The sequence below is a fragment of the Macaca nemestrina genome, chromosome 13, assembly GCF_043159975.1.
Source record: "Macaca nemestrina isolate mMacNem1 chromosome 13, mMacNem.hap1, whole genome shotgun sequence".
NCBI classification, from domain to species: Eukaryota; Metazoa; Chordata; class Mammalia; order Primates; family Cercopithecidae; genus Macaca; species Macaca nemestrina.
In genome coordinates, this window is record NC_092137.1 from 27,595,065 (window position 1) to 27,619,278 (window position 24,214).

At 40.3% G+C, this 24,214-nt stretch overlaps 2 protein-coding genes across 9 annotated transcripts in view; one reads left to right on the forward strand and one right to left on the reverse strand.

Moving 5' to 3' along the window:
- The window catches only part of LOC105479742 (zinc finger protein 512), a 38,974-nt gene extending 17,666 nt beyond the window's left edge, over positions 1 to 21,308 (forward strand). For 4 of the 7 annotated variants that reach the window (XM_011737924.2, XM_011737922.2, XM_011737923.3 and 1 more), the window contains 7 exons: positions 450 to 548; positions 1,123 to 1,290; positions 5,815 to 6,009; positions 13,368 to 13,469; positions 14,465 to 14,527; positions 15,691 to 15,789; positions 19,367 to 21,308. In XM_011737924.2, the coding sequence (XP_011736226.1) occupies positions 450 to 548; positions 1,123 to 1,290; positions 5,815 to 6,009; positions 13,368 to 13,469; positions 14,465 to 14,527; positions 15,691 to 15,789; positions 19,367 to 19,672 (1,032 nt within the window). In that variant the 3' untranslated portion in view covers positions 19,673 to 21,308. The other 3 variants (XR_011611563.1, XM_071076423.1, XM_011737932.2) reach the window with 3 other exon arrangements.
- Positions 21,309 to 22,685: 1,377 nt separating this feature from the next.
- LOC105479741 (coiled-coil domain containing 121) overlaps positions 22,686 to 24,214 on the reverse strand; it is a 4,598-nt gene continuing 3,069 nt past the window's right edge. Inside the window, exon 2 of one of the 2 annotated variants that reach the window (XM_011737921.3) lies at positions 22,686 to 24,214. This exon is cut by the window's right edge and continues 1,976 nt beyond it. The gene's annotated coding sequence lies outside the window, so the exon portion shown is untranslated. The other variant, XM_011737920.3, reaches the window with a different exon arrangement.

A 24,214-nucleotide genomic window follows, 5' to 3' on the forward strand; every position in this document is an offset into this window, starting at 1 on the left:
GATCCGCCCTCCTTGGCCTGCCGAAGTGCTGGGATTACAGGCGTGAGCTACTGTGCCCAGCCTGGATGTCTTTTACTTACGTAAGTGTAGATATCTCAGTGCAGATGGCTCTGGGATTTTATAAGGGTGTGAGTAAGAAGAGCCTTTTGATAAAAGAATTAATGCACAACGAAACCTTTGCGTGAATCCATAAATATTTGTGTGTTTAGGTTAGCTCCAAAGGTTCATATCCTGGGAGGTAGAGGCTCAGAACTCTTATTTCCATTATATTCACTTCCTTTGTTCAGGAGAAGATGGAGAAAGCCAGGAGTCAGATAACTTGGGCTTCATTAGCACCAGCTTAGCTGCCAGTCCAATCCTTGATTCTCCTCTGATATTTTTTTCCCTGATATTATCTGATATTATCTTTTCCATGAATCATCTTCTTGTTTGCTTCTCTTGATTTCTAGCCCATTTTGAAAGCCGGAGATGAAATAGATGAGCCAACTGAGAGGGAAAGGCTTCGAACAGTTCTAAAGAGACTGGGAAAGCTCAGGTGCATGCGTGAGGTAAGGGCCCAAGGACAGCAGTTCCTTCTCCCTGAATTCTCAAGTCAACGTCTTCTGTTCTTTCCATTTCTTCTCTTCCTCATTGTTGACTTCCTACTTCTGCACTATCTTGGTCTCTTGAATCATTAATAGTTCTTTATTTTCTTCCTCATTTCCAAAAAATTATTTTTATTCCCCTTCCCTTTGTTTGATGGGGTTTCCTTACCATCCGTTTTTTAATGTGATGAAGAGGATCCCAGTGACCCCTCACTGTGCTGAACTTTGGTATAAATTGCTGGGTATTTGATATTGGGATGGGGTTGAATCACAGACCAAAGAGAAAGCTGTGACATAGAGTAGATGCACAGTTGTAGTTTATCAGGGGCTACTGAGCTGATTGAAAATCGTGGTTGATCAGAGTAGGATGGCCAGAGACAAGGAAGGGTTGTGCTGATGGGAGATGTTGGAGAGTGTCTACTGAAATCAGAGGGTCTATTTGTATTTTGTGGTGGTGCATGCTTTATGGCTGTTTAGACATTTAGGGATCATGTCAAAAGATGTAAGATTATAGTTTAGGCTTCTCTCCTGTGTTCAGAGTTGCTCCAGTAGCTTCACCAGCATCATGGGATATCTCTACCATGTTAGAAAATGTGGCAAAGGGGCTGCAGAGCTGGAAAAGATGACCCTGAAATGTCACCACTGCGGAAAACCATATAGGTCGAAGGCTGGACTTGCGTATCACCTGAGGTCAGAGCATGGGCCTGTGAGTACTGATTCCTTTCTATACCCTGCATGGGGATGTATTTGGTGGTGAGTCCTTAGCCCTCTATCTTCCCATATGTGTTTGCTTCCTCATTTGTATCCTCTTTTAATCTCTGAATGCTTGTGTTCGCTCTTCTTTGTTCTTTCTTTGTCCTTTTCTTATTTCTGCCTTTTGAACATTATTAGATTAGATAAGTCAAAATTCAAAGTATAGTCCAGGCAGAAGTAAACTCATTATTATATATTTTATATCATATATTTTTATATAGTATATATATATTATATATAAATTTTTTTTTCTTTAAGAGACAAGATTTTGCTGTCTCAGACTTGAGTGCAGTGGTGGGATCATAGCTCACTGCAGCCTCGAACTCTTGGGCTCAAGCCATCTTCTTGCCTTAGGCTCCTAAGTAGCTAGGACTACAGGCTTGCGCCACATGCCCAGCTAATTTTTTTGTTTTTCATTTTTTGTAGAGACAGGTGTCTCATTATGTAGCACAGACCAGTCTCGAACTCCTGGCCTCAAGCGATCCTCTTATCTTGACCTCCCAAAGTGCTGGGATTATAGGTGTGAGCCACTGTGCCCAGCCCATTACTTAATTAATTTATGTATTTATATATTTTTGAGACGAACTTTCTCTCCGTTGCCCATGCTGGAGTGCTGTAGAGCAATCTTGGCTCACCTCTGCAATCTTGCAACCTCTGCCTCCTGGGTTCAAGTGATTCTCCCACCTCAGCTTCCCAAGTAGCTGGGATTACAGGCGCGTGCCACCACGCCCAGCTAATTTTTGTATTTTTAGTAGAGATGGGGTTTCACCATGTTGGCCAAGCTGGTCTCGAACTCCCGATCTCAGGTGATCTGCCCACCTCGGCCTCCCAAAGTCCTGGGATTACAGGCGTGAGCCACTGTACCCAGCCCCATTGTTATCCTTTTAAAACTAAAGGCATTCCCCCATAGCTAGAGCTTTTATGAGCATCTGTCCAGCTGGTTCCTCTTTCATTTTTTTGGTTTAATTTTTTTTTTTTCCTGATTACATTTCCAAGGTTTCCTACCCTGTGGTTTATTTTTTTTTTAGAGTCATTTGTTAAGATGTAATTTACATATGATAATGTTTACCATTTTAGTGCATAATTAGTAAGAATTTTGACACATGTATATAGTCATGTAACCACTATCACACTCAACACATAGACTAGTCAGGGTTCCTTAGCTCACACCTGTAATCCCAGCACTTTGGGAAGCTGAGGTGGGCGGATTGCCTGAGCCCAGGAGTTTGAGACCAGGTTGGGCTACATAGTGAGACCCTGTCTCTACAAAAAATGAAAAAATAAGCCAGGCATGGTGGTGTACACCTATAGTCCCAAGTACTTGGGAAACTGAGGTAGGATGGTCACTTGAGCCCAGAAGGTTGAGGCTGCAGAGCTGTGATTATACCACTGCATGCCAGCCTGGGTAACAGAGTGAGACCTTGTCTCAAAACAAACAAAAAAAAGATGTTTTATAATTCCGTCACCTCCTGAAGTTGACTTGTGTTCCTTTAGTCAGCCTTTTCCTTCAGCTGCAGCCCCTGGCAACCACTGATCTATTTTCTGATCCTATAGTTTTACCCTTTTCAGAATGTCCTGTAAATTGAATCATACAGCCTGTAGCCTTTGAGTCTAACTTCTTTCATTTACCATAATCCATTTGCGATTCATCCATGTGTTGCATATATCACTAGTTTATTCCTTTTTTTTTCCTAAGATTTCATTGTATGGATGTTTCAAGTTTGTTGTTTATCTACTTACCGGTTGAAGAACATTTGGTTGTTTCTAGTTTTTGACAATTATGAATAAAGCTGCTATAAACATTCACAGAGGGTTTTGGGCTGGGCACAGTGACTCATGCCTGTAATCCTAGCACTTTGGGAGGCTGATGCAGGTGGATCGCTTGAGCTCAGGAGTTCAAGACCAGCTGGGCAACATGGTGAAACCCCATCTCTATAGAAAATACAAACATTAGCTGGGTGCGGGTGGCACACGCCTGTAGTCCCAGCTACTTGGGAGATTGAGGTGGGAGGATGCCTTGAGCCCAGGAGGCGAAGGTTGCAGTGAGCTGAGATGGTGCCACTGCACTCCAACCTGGGTGACAGAGCAAGAACCTGACTCAAAAACAAAAAACAAAAGGATTGTTGTGTTGTGTTTTGTTTTTTTTGAAACAGGGTCTTGCTCTTTTGCCCAGGCTGGAGCCGCCTTGGCTCACTGCTACCTCTGCCTCCTGGGCTCAAGCTATCCTCCCACCTCAGCCTCCCAAGTAGCTGGGATTAACCACGCCCAGCCAATTTTTGTATTTATAGTAGAGATGGGTGTTCGCCATGTTGGCCAGGCTGATCTTGAACTCCTGGGCTCAAGTGATCCGCCTGCCTCGGCCTCCCAGAGTGCTGGGATTACAGGCGTGAACCACTGCACCTGGCAAAAAAGGTTTTTATGTGAAAATAAATTTTAATTTCCCTTGGGTAAATACTTAGGAATGAGATTTCTGGGTCATATGATTAATGTATATTTAACTCATAAGAAACTGCTGCATTGTTTCCCAAAGTGGCTGTGCCATTTTGCATTCCCACCGACGAAGTATGAGAACTCCAGTTGCTTTGCATCCTTGTCTACATTTATTATTGTCAATTTTATTTTTTGATCCATTAGTAGTACTGTATGTGTAGTACTTTACTGTGGTTTAAATTTTCATTTCCCTAATGACTAACAATGCTTAGTGTTGTTGGCCATCTTTGCATGTGCTTACTGGTGATTTGTATGTCTTTAATGAAGTGTCTGTTCAAATTCTTTGTTCATTTTTGGGGGGAGGATTTTTGTTGTCTTATTAAGTTTGGGATATATTCTGGGTTTTTTATCATTCCGGATACAAGTTCTTTATCTTTTTTTTAACATTGTCTTTTGAAGAATAGAGTTTTAAATTTTGATATAGTTCAATTTATGTATTTTTTCATTTATGGAAAATGCTTTTGTCGTATCTAAGAAATCTTTGCTTAACTCAATGTATAATTTTCTTTCCTTTTTTTTTTTCTTGGATAGAGCCTCACTCTGTTGCCCAGGCTGGAGTGCAGTGGTGTGATCTCAGCTCACTGGAACCTCCGCCTCCCGGGCTCAAGTGATTCTCCTGCCTCAGCCTCCTGAGTAGCTGTGATTACAGGTGCCCATGAGCACACCTGGCTAATTTTTGTATTTTTAGTAGAGATGGGGTTTCACCATGTTGGCCAGGCTGGTCTCAAACTCCTGACCTCAGGTGATCCGCCTGCCTTGGCCTCCTAAAGTTCTGGGATTATAGGTGTGAGCCACTGTGCCTGGCCCTCAGTGTATAATTTTCTGTTGCTACTGTGAATCACCACAAACTGAATGTCTTAAAGCAACACAAATTTATTATCTCACCGTTCTTTAGGTCAGAAATCCAGTTACAGGATGCCTCAGCTCGTTCCTTCGCTTAGAGTCTCACCAGGCTGGAATCAGTGTCGGTAGGGCTGTTGTTTTTTAGAGGCTCTAGTGGGAGAATATGTTTCCAGACTCATTCAGATTGTTCAAGAATTCGGTTCCGTGCAGTTGCAGGAGCTCCTTTCCTTATTTGCTGTGGGCTAAGAGTTCTTAGTTTCCAAAGGCCACCTGCATTCTCTGGCTCATAGCTGTCTTCAAGTCAGAGACAGCAGGTTGGATGTCTCTCATGCTTTGAATCTCTCCTGCCTCTTCTGCTGGATCTCTCTTACTTAAAGTCAACTGTAGACTTTCATCACGTCTGCAAAATACCTTCACATCAACACACTTAGATTTATGTTTGATTGACTAACTGATGACTATCCCAGCCAACTTGGCACATCAAAAAACCATCATACACAGGATCACACACATTTTCTCCCTTGCTCTCTTCTAGAAATTTTATAGTTTTATGTTTTACATTTAGGGCTATGGTCCATTTTGAGTTAATTTGTATATATAGTGTGAGGGATGGGTTAAGATTTGTTTCTTTGCATACGAATGTGTCTTTTAACTACTAAGAAGCCTTTTTTTTTTGAGACAGAGTTTCATTGTCACCCAGGCTGGAGTACAATGGCGCCATCTTGGCTCACTGCAGCCTCCACCTCCCTAATTCAAGCGATTCTTCTGCCTCAGCCTCCCGAGTAGCTGGGACTACAGGCGCATGCCACCACGTCCAGCTAATTTTTATATTTTTAGTAGAGACAGGGTTTTACCATATTAGCCAGGCTGGTCTCGAACTCCTGACCTCAGATGATCCACCCGCCTTGGTCTCCCAAAGTGCTGGGATTACAGGCGTGAGCCACCACGCCTGGTCCCAAGAAGCTTTTTTTTTTTTTTTTTACCAGTAAAATATACATTAATATGGTGGAACTTGATGCTAGTGGTTAGCAATCTCTACTACATAACTCTTTTAATATTTAGAGCAGGAAGCTCAGCCTTTAATCACTGGCTGTGATAGATGCCACTTCTCAGGCCTATGTTTTGCTGTGTTTCATTCTTGCAGATATCCTTCTTTCCAGAGTCAGGACAGCCAGAGTGCTTAAAGGAGATGAACCTAGAGTCAAAGAGTGGGGGCCGAGTTCAGAGACGTTCTGCCAAGATAGCTGTATACCACCTGCAGGAGCTGGCCTCTGCTGAACTGGCCAAGGAATGGCCCAAGAGGAAGGTACTTCAGGACCTGGTACCTGATGATCGAAAGGTAAGGCAGAAGCATGTATCAATTTGGGAACCATTATGTCTAACGTTGTGCCTACTGTACACAGAGAAGTAAATGCACTTGAATGAGTACGTGATAGGCAGTATTTTGTTGTTTATCCTTGGAGATAGAGTACATCTGATCTAGCTTCGGTATTTGGATTCAGTTAGGTTCTACAGCGACAGTCTGTTTCGTAAATTCCTTAAAGAGCCCTCTTAATTCTGGACTGCTTCCAGAGGGAACCTGAATTCCCAGATTAGATTTTTGTTTAATGTGTTTTTGTTTTGCTAGTTCATATGTAGTAGTTTATATTTAGTTGAGATAAGTGATTTCAGTTTGTTTTGTAGTAACAGAACTCCTCTCCCCCGCTTTTTTCAAAATAAAATCCTATGCAAAACACCAGTATATAAAATAACTTAAAAACAGATTTGCTCTGAGTAGCTGTGAGTAGTGAGCCCAAAGCCTTGTCTACTTGGCCTTCTTCTTTTTGATCCTTTTATTGTTCCCCTACACGGCCCCAAGCATACTTCTGAGGGGTGCAGAACCTGTTTGGAAGCCCTTGGATCTATTAGAATCTATTAGAATAGATCATAGAAGAAGGGGCATTATTTAGCCAAAAGGAGACAAGGATATATGACTATGGGATTGTCTTGGGAGCAGGTCGAAGGGATACGTAATAAGGAGTAAGAGAGGAGCAAAGGGCTCTTATTCTCCAGGGTAGCAAGAAGTTCACATTTGGCATAGGGCTCTGACCTATGTGAGAGGAATGTTATGTCTTACAAGAAAGTAAGGCTGGGCGCAGTGGCTCAAGGCTGAAATTCCAGTACTTTGGGAGGCTGAGGTGGGTGGATCATGAGGTCAGGAGATCGAGACCATCCTGGCCAACGTGGTGAAACCCCATCTCTACTAAAAATACAAAAATTAGCCAGGTGTGGTGGTGGGCACCTGTAGTCGCAGCTACTCAGGAGGCTGAGGCAGGAGAATCGCTTGAACCCGGGAGGTGGAGGTTGCAGTGAGCCGAGATTGCACCACTGCACTCCAGCCTGGGCGGCAGAGTGAAACTCTGTCTCCAAAAAAAAAAAGGAAAAGAAAGGAAAGTAAGGTCAAACCCTAGTTTTCTAACACTTATGTCTTTTTTTGGTCTAAAAATCAGTCCAGGGTGGTAGGTGTGCACTCCTGGTGGATGCTCCTGGTGTTCAAGGAATTGGATTGTATTTTTGAATATTAGAGTATACTTTCTTGTTTTGGACTTATTTCTACTTTTTTTTTTTTTTTTTCCTGCTACAGGCTAAAGTACATGGCTATCTAAATCCAATTTAAATGTGGGTTTTGCACAGTGATAGTTATCTCATGATATTACAGTCAGGTTTCACTGTGCATAGGATATCATAAGGAAATTTAAATATTTGTTAACTGGCCGGGCGCAGTGGCTCACGCCTGTAAAGTAATCCCAGCACTTTGGGAGGCCGAGGTGGGCGAATCACGAGGTCAGGAGTTCGAGACCAGCCTCGTCAACATGATGAAACCCCATCTCTACTAAAAATGTTTTAAAAATTAGTGTCTGGGCCTACAGTGTCTCACACCTGTAATCCCAGCACTTTAGGAGGCCGTGGCAGGCTGATCACCTTAGGTCAGCAGTTCGAGACCAGCCTGGCTAACATGACAAAACCCCTTCTCTACTAAAAATACAAAAATTAGCTGGACATGGAGGCGGGCACCCGTAATCCCAGCTACTTGGGAGGCTGAGGCAGGAGAATCGCTTGAACCTGGGAAGCAGAGATTGCAGTGAGCCGAGATCATGCCATTGCACTCCAGCCTGGGCGACAAGAGCAGAAATCTGTCTCAAAAAAAAAAATTAGCCAAGTGGGACACACCTGTAGTCCCAGCTGTAGTCTCAGGTACTGGGGAGGCTGAGGCAGGAGAATAGTTTGAACCTGGGAGGCAGAGGGTGCAGTGAGCCAAGATCATGCCACTGCAATCTAGCCTGGGCCACAGAGCAAGACTTCATCTCAAAAAATAAAATAAAAATAAAAATAAAAATAAAATAAATAAAATAAAATAAATAAAATAAAATAAAATAAAATAAATAAATTTGTTGCCAAGCGCAGTGGCTCATGCCTGTAATCGCAGCACTTTGGGAGTCCAAGGCAGGCGGATCACGAGGTCAGGAGATCAAGACCATCCTGGCTACCATGGTGAAACCCCATCTCTACTAAAAATACAAAAAATTAGCTGGGCATGGTGGTGCTTGCCTGTACTCTCAGCTACTCGGGAGACTGAGGCAGGAGATTCACTTGAACCTGGGAGACAGAGGTTGCAGTGAGCCGAGATTGTGCTACTTCACTTCAGCCTGGGTGACAGAGTGAGACTCCGTCTCAAAAAATAAATAGATAAATAAATAAATATTTGTTAACTCATTGATAAAGTTGAGTATTCTCATCCAGCAGATGCTTTCCTAAAATCATCAAATAGGTTTTTTATATATATATATATATTTTTTTTTTTTTTTTTTGAGACAGCATCTTGCTCTGTCACCCAGGCTGAAGTGCAATGGCGCGATCTCGGCTTACTGCATCCTCCGCCTCCCAGGTTCAAGCGATTCTCGTGCCTCAGCTTCCCAAGTAGCTGGGATTACGGGCATGTACAACCACGCCCAGCTAATTTTTGCAGAGATGGGTTTTACCATGTTGTCCAGACTGGTCTCAAACTCCTGAGCTCAGGCAATCTGCCTGCCTCGGCCTCCTGAAGCGCTAGGATTACAGGCGTGAGCCACTGTGCATGGCCTGGTTTATATTTTTGACAGCGTATAGGTAAAAGGCATTATTCTTTCTTAAATATAAAAATTTTATCTTTTTGAGTAGATAACATATTCTTCAAATGGTTAAAAAACTCAAAATGATGCTAAACATTGAATTAGCCCACTCCCACTACGTCCTTGTTCTGTCCTGTCCCCATGGTTAACCATTTTTATCAGCTTTTTGTGCATCTTTCCACTGTTTCTTGATGTATATATAAGCAATGTATATTCTTTTTAAAAAACTTCTAACTTTGAAATAATTTTAGACTAGTTAGCAGAGTTTCCAAATGCTCTTCACCTAGCTTCTCCTAATGCCTTACATAACCATACCTTAGGATATTATCAGGATACCACATTTTATTTCATTTCTGTGTCTCCTTAGTCTCCTCCAATCTGTTATAGTTCCCCTGGCTTTGTCTTTTATGTCTTTGATGCTGTTGAAGAGAACTGGCTGGTTATTTTTTAGAATGTTCCCCAATATGGATTTGCATGATATTTTCTCAAGATTAGATTGAGAGTTCTATATGTGTTTGGCAAGAATACCACTGAAGCAATGTTGGCCCTTCTCCATGTATCATATCAAAAGGTATATGATATTGATTTGTCTCTTACTGATGATGATAACTTTGATCAGTTGCTTATGGTGTGTTTTCTAAGTATCTCAATGGCAAAACTACAATCTTCCCATTTGTAATTAGTGAATATTTTGTGGGGAGATGGAATATGCACATATCCTGTTTCTTATACTGTTGCCTACTTAGATTAGCATCCATTGACGATATTTGCCAGTGACAGTTTTTTTTTTTTTGGTTTTTTTTTTTGAGACGGAGTCTTACTTTGTCACCCAGGCGTGGTCTCGGCCCATTGCAACCTCCGCTTCCCGGGTTCAAGTGATTCCTCTACATCAACTTCCCGAGTAGCTGGGACTACGGGTGTGCACCACCACACCTGGCTAATTTTTGTAGTTATAGTAGAGACGGGGTTTCACCATATTGGCCAGGCTGATCTCGAACTCCTGACCTTGTGATTCACCCCCCTCGGCCTCCCAGAGTGCTGGGATTACAGGCATGAACCACTGCGCCTGGCCACCTGCAACAGTTATGCCTGTGATGTTTACATAATGGTTTTCAGTTTCCATGATTTTTTTCTATAATTATTGATTAGAACTCTACTGTGAAAAGATCTGTTGTTTTTCTCTATTTATTTGTGTAAGTAAAGACTCAATGATATTTATTTTATTCCATGGGTTATAATCCAGTGCTATTTATTTTGCTGCTTAACATGTCCCAGATTTGGCAGTTGAGAGCTCTTTCAAGTGGGCTCCTATGTCTTTTTGACATCCCCTATCTTTTTTTGAGAACATTTTTTACTTTATGACATGATAGGACAGGCCGTAGGCTTATCTTCCATTTTTTCCGGCCCCAGCCCTGGAATCAACTATTTCTCTAAGGAATCCTAGTTCCTTTTATTAAAGAATATATTTAGAAGTCCTTGTTCTAAAATATATTTTAGTCCTTGTTCTACTGGAGTGTCATTGTTTCTGTGCCTTCTTGGTAGATAGAGTTAGGATATAAATGCATGTATAGTCATACATGCACACGTACACATCCATATTTATTTGTATGGCTATCTATATGTATATTAAAAGCCATGAGACCTTCATTTCCAATCCAACACCACAAGTTTCCTTCTAGTCTTCCTTTTTCCTTATTTGTAACTTCTTTCTCCAGCAGTGAGAAACCTGGTTCTCATTATCCACAGTATATTTACTTATTTGCTCAATTCTAGTAGTACATAAAATAGTTTCAGAATTACCAACTCATTCCCCTGTAAAAAACAAATTTTCTGTATTTATATATACTTCTTTTCATCTTGAGCCTTACAGAATATAGTGAAAATAGTATTTTCCAAAGTTACTGAGGTTGGTTTTTTCTTTCCTGTCCCCATCATTGTGTCACTTATTTGTAATAGATCCATGTGTTATTCTTATTAAGTTTTGGGTCTCCCCTGCATCCTATTTAATGTAACTAGTCATTTATTTTGGGAGTATATGAAACCACCATGGTTCTAAATCAGACATATTCAAAGAGATATGTTCTGAGTCACTACTCCTCATCCCAACTATTCCATTCCCATTCCCCTTTTCTTTCTACTGTGTTCCCATCTACCTCCAAAGATAACCAAACTCATTCGTTTTTAGTTTATCCTTCCTGTATTTTTATGTGATGGATCATCAGATACATGTATATTTTCTTATATCCCCTTCTTTCTTACTACAGATAATTGTTTTGGTACTCTGCTTTGTTTCACTTAATAGTATAGTTGTGGCCGGATGTGGTGGCTCAAGCCTGTAATCCCAGCACTTTGGGAGGCCCAGGCAGGCAGATCACGAGGTCAAGAGATTGAGACCATCCTGGCCAACATGGTGAAACCCTGTCTCTACTAAAAATACAAAAATTAGCTGGGCATGGTGGCGCACGCCTGTAGTCCTAGCTACTTGGAAGACTGAGACAGGAGAATCGCTTGAACCTGGAAGGCGGAGGTTGCAGTGAGCCAAGATAGCAACACTAGACTCCAGCCTGGGCAACAGAGCGAGACTCCATCTCAAAAAAAAAAAAATAAAACAGACAAACATATATATACACACACACACACACACACACACACACACACAATTGTCCCTCAGTATATGTGGGACATTGGTTCCAGGACCTCTGTGAATACCCAAATTTGTGCATGCTTAAGTTCCACAGTCAGCCCTGCCAAACCTGTGTATATGAAAAGTGGTCTTCTATGTAGATGGGTTTTGTGTACTGAAAATACAGTATTTTTGGTCTTTGTTTGGTTGCAAAAATCCACATATAAGACCTGCACAGTTCAAACCCATGTTGTTCAAGGGTCAACTGTTTATCCTGGAAATTACTCCACATGTGTTTACAGAAATCATCCTCATCTTTTTTTATAGCTGGATAGTACTTCATTTCCATAAATATGATAGTTTGTTACTATCATATTTATGATACATTTATAACTGTATTTATATAAACTATGTACTATGGAGCTGTAAAAAAGATTTTAGATAGGCCCATTTACACTAGCTTCAGAGGAGACTAAATGCTTATAAATAAAGCCACCTCTGTACTCTATGAAAGTACTGTGTACTCTGTTCTTTCAAAGATTTACCAGAGGTTCTTTGGGCTACCTTCCTTACTTCCTCTATTACCTTTATGGGCTTTGGGTATGTTTTTTTGGTCGCAGAGAATCAGCTTCTTTTCAGACACTTCCATTGTCAAAGCAGGAAGATTGTTTACTCACCAGAAATACAACTATTTACCCATGGTGGACTTTGCAAGAATTGTCTGTGCAGGTTGCTCTCTCCTCTCTGGAAACTCTAGTTGTAGTTGTAAGGAGAGATCAACTCAAGTCAAAGCCTGTAAAAAGAAGTGCTAGACGGTGGCTCAAGCCTGTAATCCCAGCACTTTGGGAGACCGAGACGGGTGGATCACGAGGTCAGGAGATCGAGACCATCCTGGCTAACACGGTGAAACCCCGTCTCTACTAAAAAATACAAAAAAAACTAGCCGGGCGAGGTGGCGGGCGCCTGTAGTCCCAGCTACTCGGGAGGCTGAGGCAGGAGAATGGTGTGAACCCGGAAGGTGGAGCTTGCAGTGAGCTGAGATCCGGCCACTGCACTCCAGCCTGGGCGACAGAGCGAGACTCCATCTCAAAAAAAAAAAAAAAAAAGAAGTGCTAGAAATAATTCTACTTTTGAAGTATAAGTAAATATTATATATTCTGTTCCCTGATTTCTCTCATATCCCTGTTTTATCTTGAACCTTAATTTTTTTGTTTTAGGATTTTAAAAATACCAAAATTAGCATGTTATAATTGAAGAAAAATTAGAAATGCAGATAGGTAGGAAAAAGTATGAAAATGATTCAAAATTCTACCAGAGATGTAGTCCCAGCTACTCGGGAGGCTGAGGCAGGAGAATGGCGTGAACCCAGGAGGCGGAGCTTGCAGTGAGCCGAGATCGTGCCATTGCACTCCAGCCTGGGCGACAGAGCGAGACTCTGTCTCAAAAAAAAAAAAAAAATTCTACCAGAGAATACCACTGTTAATATTTTGATTTATACACTTCTAACCTTTTACTCATCTACATTTACGATGAGTATACGAATGCAAATTTGTATCCCTCTCTCTCTCAACATTTTTTAAATTTATTTTTTTCTTTCCTAATCATTAGAACCTATGAATCGTTCTTTTTTAACACATATTTTAATTCTATGTAGTACTCTGTAGCTTTTTTTTCTTTTTAAACTGTAGGTGAAGTATATCTGAGTCTCTTGTCCTCTGTTAAAAATCAAACTTTTCTAAGACAAACAATAGACCAGTATACTTACCAGTTTCAGGTACTTTACAGGGTCTTATATCTTACAGTTTTTTTGTATTCAAAAGTATAGATTTCAGAATTATATAACCTAAAGAGTTGGGTGTGAAACTTTTGGGATATTTTGGTTGGGAGTTTGATTTATCTAATGTTTCTGGTTGTCTTGTCTTGTAGTTAAAATATACTCGCCCAGGGCTCCCTACCTTCAGCCAGGAAGTACTACATAAATGGAAGACAGATATCAAGAAATATCATCGTATTCAGTGTCCTAACCAGGTGGTTCTTTCTCATTCATTTATTCAGTAAATGTTTATCAAGCATGCTTCTGTTATTTATTCCTTCATGACAAAACACCTGAGCCTCAGTGGCTTAAAACAGTTATTTTAGTTGTTCACAATTCTGTAGAGCAGTAATTCTGTAAAGGCTCAGCAGGGCAGTTCTCCGGCGGTATGTAGCATCAGCTGGAATCACTCATGAGAGTGCGTTCAGCTGGAAACTCAGTGAGACTGGAATGTTCAAGATGGTTTCTGTGCAGCTGCATTTATCTGGGAGCTTGGCTGTCCATATGGCCTCTTTCTCTAGCAGAGTAGTTGGGCTACCAGCAGGGTACACAGTGACTGACTTTTCAGAGAATATTTTGAGAACATGAAAGCAGGGCTGCACATCTCTTAAAATCTAGCTTCAGAATTTGCCAGCATCACTTCCATGGTGTTTTATTGATCAAAGGAATCATGGGACTAACCCAGATTCACAGGAAGGGTAACTAGACTCCACTTCTTGATGGCAAGAGTGGAAGATAATTTGCAGCCATCTTTATTTTTACGATTCTAAAAATATTTTTATTTTCTAGAGTCAAGATGAGGGAGAGAGCCATCTTTAAACCATCACAGCTATAGTAGATTCAGTACTTTGCAGAGGAGTAAATATAAAAGAAGAGGGAACACATTTGCACTAAATAAAGCAGATTTAAAAAAAAACTAACTATATAATTTTCCATGTTTCTCTTAAGTGTCAGAGAAGGTACCAAGGGAAGGAAATGGCTTAATCTTTCCTAAAAAACTTGTTCACCTTCTGTTTCTTTTCTTTTTACCTTTCCTTGGCTTTTCTTCTTGCTTTTGTGGCTTGCATGTATATTCTTTTTTCATTTGGTTTGTGGCACAGATTATTGGTTTTCTTCCTTCAAATGTGGAGTTGGTCAGCGTAAATGGCTAGATTGTTCAGAGAAGGGAGCTATTTGGCATAGTCTTCACACTATTTCTTCTCTTTTTCAGGGCTGTGAGGCTGTCTACAGTAGTGTATCTGGCCTTAAAGCTCACCTGGGCTCTTGTACATTGGTTTGTAACTTTTTAAACTTAATATCTTAACGTGTTCTCTAAAATAGTCTGACATGGAAGAGAATTCAGTTTAGGTGAACAGCTAGTTGTCCTGTTTACCATTATCTTCAGAGGCTGCTTTAGTTTTTTATGTCTCAAAGATTATTGGTCTGGTATTGGGTGGGATGCCAGGGCATGTCCAAGGCTTAGAAAAGATCACCATAGTCACAAGTCATTATCAAGTTAAAGGAATTCGGAGAAAAATATATTTGTTCTGAGTTCCTACCCTGAGTTCCTATCCCTGAATTCTAAGAGATTCAGCTCCTTGCATTTGAGCGTCTCCTACTCTGGGCCTGCCCTGTTTGGGTGGGCCTGAAACACTGTAGAATCACCTTATATGTGCTTATCTGGATTGGTAAAGATCCTCTATACCCATCTGAACCATACTGGCCTCTGGGGATGGGAGGTGGGATAGGGTGTCAGGCTAACAGCGATTCACCTCACTGAATCTTTTCCATGTTGACCCAGGTGTCCTACAACCTACCAGCCATGGGAATTGCTGCCATTTTCCAATCTCCTCACACAAAATGAGCACCATGGAAACCTGAAGCTTCAGGAGGGGAGAGAAGTCTCAGTTCAAGGCAACAAGGGAGTTGTAGGCATCTAAACCAGATCTGTCCAGGAATGCTTAGGAGTTTGTCATCTTGATCCTAGTTTCTGAGTCCTTAAACTAGGTATTATGGATGGTACTCTTCTAATTCTGGATTTTGAAGGCACTTTTTGCAACAGTGGATCATAGCGGGAAGAATTGTACATTGGTGCCTCTGGTGAATTTTGGGCATTTGATCATTTTGGGGGAGGAACCAAGACAACCTGGAAGTAAAGTTAAAGCAACATAGGAAGCTAGAAAGATGTGGCATGTTACCTGAGAAAAAGTAGGAGACTTTCAGGTTGTGTTGAAGTAGGGTGGGTGATTGGAACAGAATTGCACTAGGATGGATTTATGTTGGTAATTATCCATCCAAGCTGGTTTTCCTAAATCTATTACTATATTTGATCTTTTTCCTTCTTAACCTTTGCTGAAATAGAATTCCCTCTTTTCATCTCTAACAGTCCCTACACATAACCCAGGTATGTGTTTCTAAATTTACCAATAATTCTTTTTGTTTCTCTCTTGGAAATAGGGAAACTTTGTGGCTGGAAAATACAAATGTCTTCTATGTCAGAAAGAATTTGTGTCAGAGAGTGGTGTCAAGTATCACATCAACTCTGTCCATGCTGAGGTGAGGTTTTTGTAATCCTGTGGACCTGATATGTAAGCCACAAGAGAGGTAGACTTTCTCCCTGTTGTTACGGATTAAGGCTCTCAAGGAAAGTAACTCTAAAGTGGTTACCAGAGACATTAGAGTTAAAATATTCTCTAAACTTAGATATATAATTGTATTTTTCTGTGAAAGTATTTGAAGACACTCTGATGGGTGGGCAGGGTGGCTCATGCCTCTAATCTCAGCACTTTGGGAGGCCAAGGCAGGAGGATCACCTAAACCCAAGAGTTTGAGGCTGCAGTGAGCTGATTGCGCCACTGCCCTCCAGCCTAGGCAACAGAGATCCTGACTCAAAAAAAAAAATCACTGTGACTGTAAGCATCCTTGAACTCTTCTTTTTTTTAGACAGAGTCTCACTCTGTTGCCCAATCTGGAGGGCTTATTGCAACATCCAGCTCTCGGGTTCGAGCAATACTCCCTGAGTAGTTGGGATTACAGGCATCTGCCACCACACCTGGCTAATTTTTGTATTTTCAGTAGAGACGGGGTTTTGCCATGTTGGCCAGGCTGGTCTTCAACTCCTGATCTCAGGTGATCCACTTGCCTCGGCCTCCCAAAGTGCTAGCATTACAGGTGTGAGCCACCGTGCCCAGCCTGAACTCTTCTAATTCCTTTAAATCCAATTAAGTTAAACATTTGGGAACCAGGTTGAATTTACATGTTCGAAATTCTTGTTTCACAGTGATCTCTATACATTCACGCCTTCTAGCATTCTGATGTCTTCCAGCAACCCATTTTTAATGCTGTTTAAAATACTGGATAAAACAACTATAAAGGACATTATTGAGACAGTTGGGGAAATTTGAATGCTGACTATATTAAATAATAGTATTGTGTCAGTGTTAACATTCCCAAAGGTGATAGTTGTAGTCATGCAGGAAAATGCCCTTAGGCAGATATATGCCAAAGTGTTTAGTGATGAAGTATTATGATGTCTGCAAGTAACTTGCACATCGTTCAACAAAAGAAAGAAGGAGGGAAGAAGGAAGAGAGGAAGGAAAGAGATTAACAATGGTAAATTTGATTGTTCATTGAACTGTTACAACTTTTCTGAAGGTTTGTAATTTTTCAAAATAAAAAAATTTAAAAATTGTATATTAAAATGCTTTAAAGTTCAGAAGGTCAAGGATTTTCTCTTGGGGAAGGTTTTTTAGTAATACAGGTGAACAGAGAAATTGTTTATGATATAATTACATACTCCTACTACAATAGCTTAGGAATACAATGTGCATTCTCTTGGAATATCTTACTGCAGAAACTATTGCTGCCTGGTGTGGAAAAATAAAGGGAACACCTTTATTTATTCTCTGCCCTCAAATTTGATAGTACTTAACAATGTGAGTCTTAATTACTTCCATAAAGTTTGGTTTCTGTTGCTTTACTGGCATAAGCTTTCAGAATCCCTAACCAAAATCTGAGATGTCTTCTGAAGGCAGTCATATCTTTTTAGTCATAATAGCATATCTTTTTTTGCTTCAGGGAGTATTTAAAAGGTAAATATCGGCGGGGCACTGTGGTTGACGCATGTAATCTCAGCACTTTGGGAGGCCGAGGCGGGCAGATCACCTGAGGTCAGGAGTTTGAGACCAGCCTGGCCATCATGGTGAAACCCCATCTCTACTAAAAAGTTAGCTGGCATGGTGGCGGGCACCTGTAATCCCAGCTACTTGGGAGGCTGAGGCAGAAGATTTGCTTGAACCCGGGAGACGGAGGTTGCAGTGAGCTGAGATTGCGCCACTGCACTCCAACCTGGGCGAAAGAGCAAGACTCTGTTCAAAAAAAAAAGGTAATTATCTCCTGACAAAATCTGGCCTTTATATAGTTAACTGGTTTGTCCATTTTCTTCCTAAAAAGTTAAAACCAATGGAGTTGGAACCAACAAATTTCATTTGGTTTGGGGCATGCTCCCAGGCATTTGTTTATTGATTTATGCCTCTATTTATGAATTTTGTGGGTGGTAAAAACATCTTTACCCTGTTTCTTCCTCCCTCCATCACATTTTCTTACACTACTTTTTTTTTTTTTAACAGAAAATTTCAAACACACGAAAGTAGAGAAAGTAGCATAATGAACCCAGTGTGCTGTCAGCCATCCTCAGCAACCATCAGTGTATGGCCAATCTTGTGTCATTTATAACCTCACTTTTCTCCTCCCTTAAAGACTTACTTTAAAGCAAATTCCACATATAATTTCAGCTGTAAGTGCTTCTTTCAATATGTATCTGTAAGAGATGACTTTTGAAAACATATGACCACAAACATCATTATACCTAAAAAAGTTAAGAATTTTAATATTATCATATATCCAGTTGTTATTTAAATTTCCCTGATTATCTTATAATGTTTTTTCAGAGTTGATTTATTCAAATTGGGATCTAAAACAAAGTCCAAATATTGCATTTGTTTGTTTTAATCTAGAGCAGTACTATCCAAAAAAAAGTACTGTGAGCCATGTATATAATTTAAAATTTTCTAGTAGCCACATTAAAAAAGTATTTTAAAAAGATGAAACTAATGTTAATAATTTATTAAGCCCAATATATCTAAAGTTATTTTTAACATGTAAATCAATAAATTATTGAGATATTTTACATTTTTTTCATACCAAGTCTTTGAAATTTGGTGTATATTTTACATGAAAGCATATCTTAATTTGTTTTACTTACATTTAAACACATCACTTACCACACGTGGCTAGTGGCTATCTCATTACATGGTGCAAGACTAAAAGCTTCCTCTTCCTTTTTACACATTTGCCATTTATTGAAGAAACCGGATCACTTGTCACATACATGTACCCACATTCTGGAATTTCGCTGATTGCACTCTATGGTAGTATTCCTCTATCCTGGCTATTTCCTCTTTTGCTTTTTGTTGTTGTTATTGTTTGTTTTTGACGTACAGGGACCACTGCAGTGGAGTCTTGCAGTGGGGCAGAGAGATTGGGCTCAACTCCCTATCCTGACTTTTCCTATGAATTGGTAGATTTAGAAGATTGAACAGATCACTTGATAAGATTGAAGTTCTTTGGTTTTTGGCAAAAATACTTTATAATTGGATTTCATGTCCCCTACCCCTTAATTTTTTAAACTGAGCCTCGAAAATGTTAAGTAATTTGCCCATGGTCACTTGTCTAGAAACAGAGCTGGGATTTGCACCCAGGAGGTCTTGGCTGCAAAATTCATACTCTTAGTTACGATGCCATCATGGAATAAAAATCTCCTGTGGCTCAGTGTGTTACGTCTCATGATGAGATTTATACTCAGGAGATATAAGAGTGGGATGATGCTAAGTAAACAGACTTTATAGATCATTTATTAAAGTCCCTAGAATTATGCCTTACAAAATATGTGCTTATAATAGCTGCTCTGTATTGGATTTCTCCATCTTAAAATATAGAATCCTGAGATATGGTTCCATATCTGTTTCCTTCTTACTGTGTTCTGCCCTAATCATGCCTTTTTTCCATTCTTCCTCCACCTTTATGTTCTTCACTATAGTTTCAACTGGATGACATTTCTATTTTGCCTCTCTAGGACTGGTTCGTTGTAAACCCAACAACCACCAAAAGCTTTGAAAAGCTGATGAAGATAAAGCAGCGGCAGCAAGAAGAAGAAAAGCGGAGGCAGCAGCACAGGAGCAGAAGGTCTCTAAGAAGGCGGCAGCAGCCTGGCATTGAGCTTCCTGAGACAGAGCTGAGTCTTAGAGTAGGGAAGGATCAGAGGAGAAATGAGGAACTGGTAGTGTCAGCCTCCTGTAAGGAACCAGAGCAGGAGCCAGTGCCAGCACAGTTCCAGAAAGTAAAGCCCCCAAAGACTAATCATAAACGAGGAAGGAAATAGGCAGTCAGTGTAAAAACGCTCCTAGGAAAGCAGATGTGATGCTGTTGTCACGGGGACCTGTGCTGGGAGGACTGAGTGAAGATTCTTTCAGCTGTTTGTATAAGGCTGTCACTTTCTCAGCTCCTTCCTCCTGTGTAAATTTCACTGTCTTCCCTTCTTACACTTTGATTCCCCCCTCCCCTTTTAGTAGGTTTTCCTGCTATTCCTCCTCAAGTCCTCTTGTTTTTTTCTTATCTTCCCAAAGAGCTCCCTCTCAAGGCCAACTATAGGCTCCTCTTGCCCTGTACAAAACTAAGAAACCTCTTTGGTTGTCCTTTCCTTCCTGGGGTATAGAATGTTCTTGGAAGCTCCATTGATTTAGTAGCTGCTCCATCATCTAGCTTGTGAAACCATTCCAGATTAATTTTTTAAAACCATAACTGATTTGTCATTTTGTATTTGTGATATAACAAGTCTAGAAGCTAGAACTGTTGTCATTCATATAATAAGCTTACTCTGTCTCCTTGGGAAACAAACTTTATGGAGGCTGTTTGTCCTCTCAATATGGTTTTAAGACTGAAAGTAAGAAAATGCATTTAGGATGAAAAATCTAGAACTACCCTATGCTGTTTATACTGGGAAATGCTTTGTACCTAGTAGCAGTGACTAGACCCACAGACATGAAAAGCAGCCTTAGGAGTAACATGACCCAAACATTAAAATGACAGGAAAGAGAAAGTAGAAGCAGCAATAAATATTGCCCCAACTTTCCTGGAGCCTGAGGCCTCATCCATAGCTATGATCACTTGCCTTCTGAAGCTTATTTTTGCTGCTTTGGTTTTAAGAATTGAGAAATATCACATTGCCCCTGATATTTTGACAGTCTCCTAGTGCTCCTGGTAGTGCCACTGAGGGAAAACCAAGGTGCGCATTCCTTCTCCCCGGACTTTACCTCACTTGTTAGTTTACACCCCACTGTTTTCACCCATCCCCTTAGCCAACCTCTGTCTTTTTGAATTTTCTGAGAATATTGTCCTGTCCTCTTTTATATATGGAGTTCTATCCTCTTTATATCCTGAGACTTTGACACCAGATGTAGATATTTATCTGGAGCTGGAAAGTAAAATTCTTTTTCTGTACCTCATGCCTACCTGGTAATGTTTAATGGGTTATTTCTCTTTGAGGGTGACTTTGTCTGGAACATTGGTTAGAGCAGCTTTGTTGTCGTGTTTCTGGATTCTCTTCCCCGTTTTGCGTAAATATTGGTCTTATATATTCTTGCCTATTTTGTGGCATATGCCACATAAAAAATGAACCCTGATACAGACAAGTACTACCTTTTCAAATTCTGAAAGGCTATTACCACTTTAACTCTCTGTGCTCCTCCAAATAGCTTTAAAATGTGGGCTTTTGTGAAGACCACTTTCAAACAAGGGAGCACCGACACCTGAATTGGTTACTGCCAGAATAGGTAGTTTTGAAACAAGTTAAGGACATGGTATGTGCACTCTGCATTTTCATGGGCAGTGTGCATTTAAAGCCCTTTCAGTAGATGAGGGTTGTCAGGGAGGAGAAATGAAGAAGCTATGTTAATTTCTGGTGAGTAAGACCTGGGGAATGTTTGGCAATGACAAAAGAAATAAATGACTCTCAGAAAGATGTTTCCAGTGTTCTTTGACGCCGACCTGCTGTGTGACTCCTTGACACTGTATGGGGGTAAGAAGATGGCTAGAGATGGGGGTGAGTTTGAAATAAATTCCACATGCAGTTGTCTCAGTAGTTCTTTAGTTAACCTGAATTTTAACCTGAATTATGCTGGTTAAAATTTTATCTTTAATTTAACCTGAGTTATGCTGGTTAAAATGAGTAGTTTGAGATTAAAGTGGATTCGTATAGGAAACTTGCCTGGTCTCATCCAGGGACCCCTTGCAGGCATTCCTTTTCTTTTTCCTGACCAAGACCAGGGATCAGCAAGACTCAGTAAGACTATTCTAATCACAGTATTGAGTTTTAAAGTTTTTTTAAAAAAATTCATTAGACTAACATAAACTAAGTTTGACAGTATTATGAACTTTCATACATGGTTTGGAATGCAAATTGGTACAGTCACTTCAAAAGTGATTTGGCAATAGCTAGCAAAGTTGAAGACAGGTGCCCGAAGACTTAACAGTTTATCTCCTGGGCATACACAGAGAAACTCCTCTTGTCCAGGCATACAAAGAGACACAAAAAAGAATGATTATTGCAGTACAGTTTACAAGAGAGAAATACTGAAAACATGTATCAGAGAACTACTTTCACCTCTGCAAGTTACGGGATTATAGAACAAATGACTGGACTGTATTTCCCAGTTATCCCCCATCCCTCCACTCTCTCTAGTGAAGGAGAGCCAGCTAACTCCTTTCCCATGGAATGTGAGTGGAGTGATGAATGCCACTTGCAGGTTAGAACTTTGAGTGGGTGTACCTCCAAGCTTTCTTTGCCCTTCTTCCAACTAAATGCAGATGCTGATGGGGCCCTAGGAGATGGAAGAACACAAAATGGAAGGGATCTTGACTCCCTGAATCACCTCTTGAAGGAGAGCCACTTGCTTGCCAACCAGGAACATGTATCTGAGACTATTAAGTGAGCAAGAAATAAATGTCTGTTACTTGAGACATTATACATTCTTGGGTCTCTTGTCAGCCTGCTCTAATACACAATAATTATCCATTATCAGAATGGATAAATTGCGATATAGTCATACAGTAGAATACAAGCTACAAAATTGAGTAGGGTTTCTTGTATCATCATGAATATGTCTCAATGTCTGGGGCCGGGCATGGTGGCTCACACCTGTCATCCTAACATTTTGGGAGGTTGAGGCTGGAGGATCGCTTGAGCTCAGGAGTTCTAGACTAACCTGGGCAATGTGGTGAAATCTCATCTCTACAAAAAATAAAAAAATTAGCTGGACATTGTGGTGTGCACCTATAGTCCCAGCTACTTGGGAGGCTAAGATGGGAGGACTGCTTGGGTCCAGGAGATCGAGATGCTGCCATGAGCTGTGATCATGCTACTGCACTCCAGCCTGTGTGACACAGTGAGACTGTCTCAAAAAATATTAAAAAAAAAAAAAAATTCTGTACATCTCCTTAAAAGAGAACATTTTAGAAATTTACTCTTGCTTCATCTTGATTCCTCTCTCTCTTCTCATAGCAAACCCATTAGCAAGTCCTGTCTACCACCAACTACATTTTGAATCTGTTCACTGTACTTCTGCCATTCCAATCTAAGCCATCATTACCTCTTGCCTAGACTACAGTATCTTCCTAATTGGTTTCCTTCCACTTTCTTCTGGCTTGGATACACTCCACCTAACAGCTGTAGTTTTTAACATTGTAAATCAGACCTCATTCACCTGCTAAAGGCCCTCGGTCTACGTCTCTGTGCTCATAACTCCTGCTAGCCTTAATAGCCTCCACCCTTGTTCTTTGACCATTCCCCAACTATACACACACCTTTCTGTTCCTTGAACCTACCAAGCTTATTGCCATCTTAAGGCATTTGCATTCACTGTTGCCTCTGCCTAGTTTCTTCCCCAGTTTTTGCAGGGGCTTCATTTCAATTGTAGGCTTCATTTTAGCAATCATAGCAGGTCTTAAATTTCACCTCAGAGGTATTTTCCATCTAAATTCACTTTCTTAACCCTGTGTAATTTTCTAAATAGCAAAGCAGACAAAATGTAGATTGAAATCTTAGTTGGCCAACTTGCTGCTCACTTAGAGGTATGGATTTCAGGGTATGAAGTCAGTTATCATTCAACTTTTAATGTCTTCAAGCCTTCACTCTGGAAGGGACAGCCACAAGCAGTATACCATATCCATTATCTGGGATGATAAGAAGTAAAAATGAACTGAGATCAGGTGGAAGTTACCCACTCCTGAATTAGATAATCAGGACACCAGTGGCAGGAGGGGAATTAACAGAAGAACTAATATGCTTCCTACTTTACAACTTTTTATCAGCCTTAGAAATATATTGTCTTAGGGTTTTTACATCCACAGAGAATAAGCCTTCAAGTTTGTCTTGGATACCATGCTTTCCTTGTTCCGTGTTTCTGTATTTTCAGCTCACAAATTGAGATTTAATTTAAAGCACCTACATGCTAAAATCCTAATTTCTGCATTAAAACTAGTTTTTATTATTTGCACGTGTAAGACATTTAAGAGTGGTAATAGAGTGATGAAGCAGAAAATGTGTTACATTGGAACAGTAATAAAATCAGTGGATAAATGTTTTTAATAATGTTTAATAAACTACATATTTAACAGAAAAGTTGTTAAAGCTAGAAGGTAAGGACATATTGAAGGAGAATCCTTTTTAAGTCCAATTTTAAGGGAATTCACTTTACATGTAAATAAAGCTGAAAATTCAGGAAAATTATTTTGAAGTTTTTCATCACTAACAATTTCTGGGAAACAAAGTTGATCCTATTTTCCCATAGAGGACCCATATTAAAATGTGAGATTATATTCCTATACTGGGATTCAGCATTCAAATAACTAGTCCCAACTTCAATGT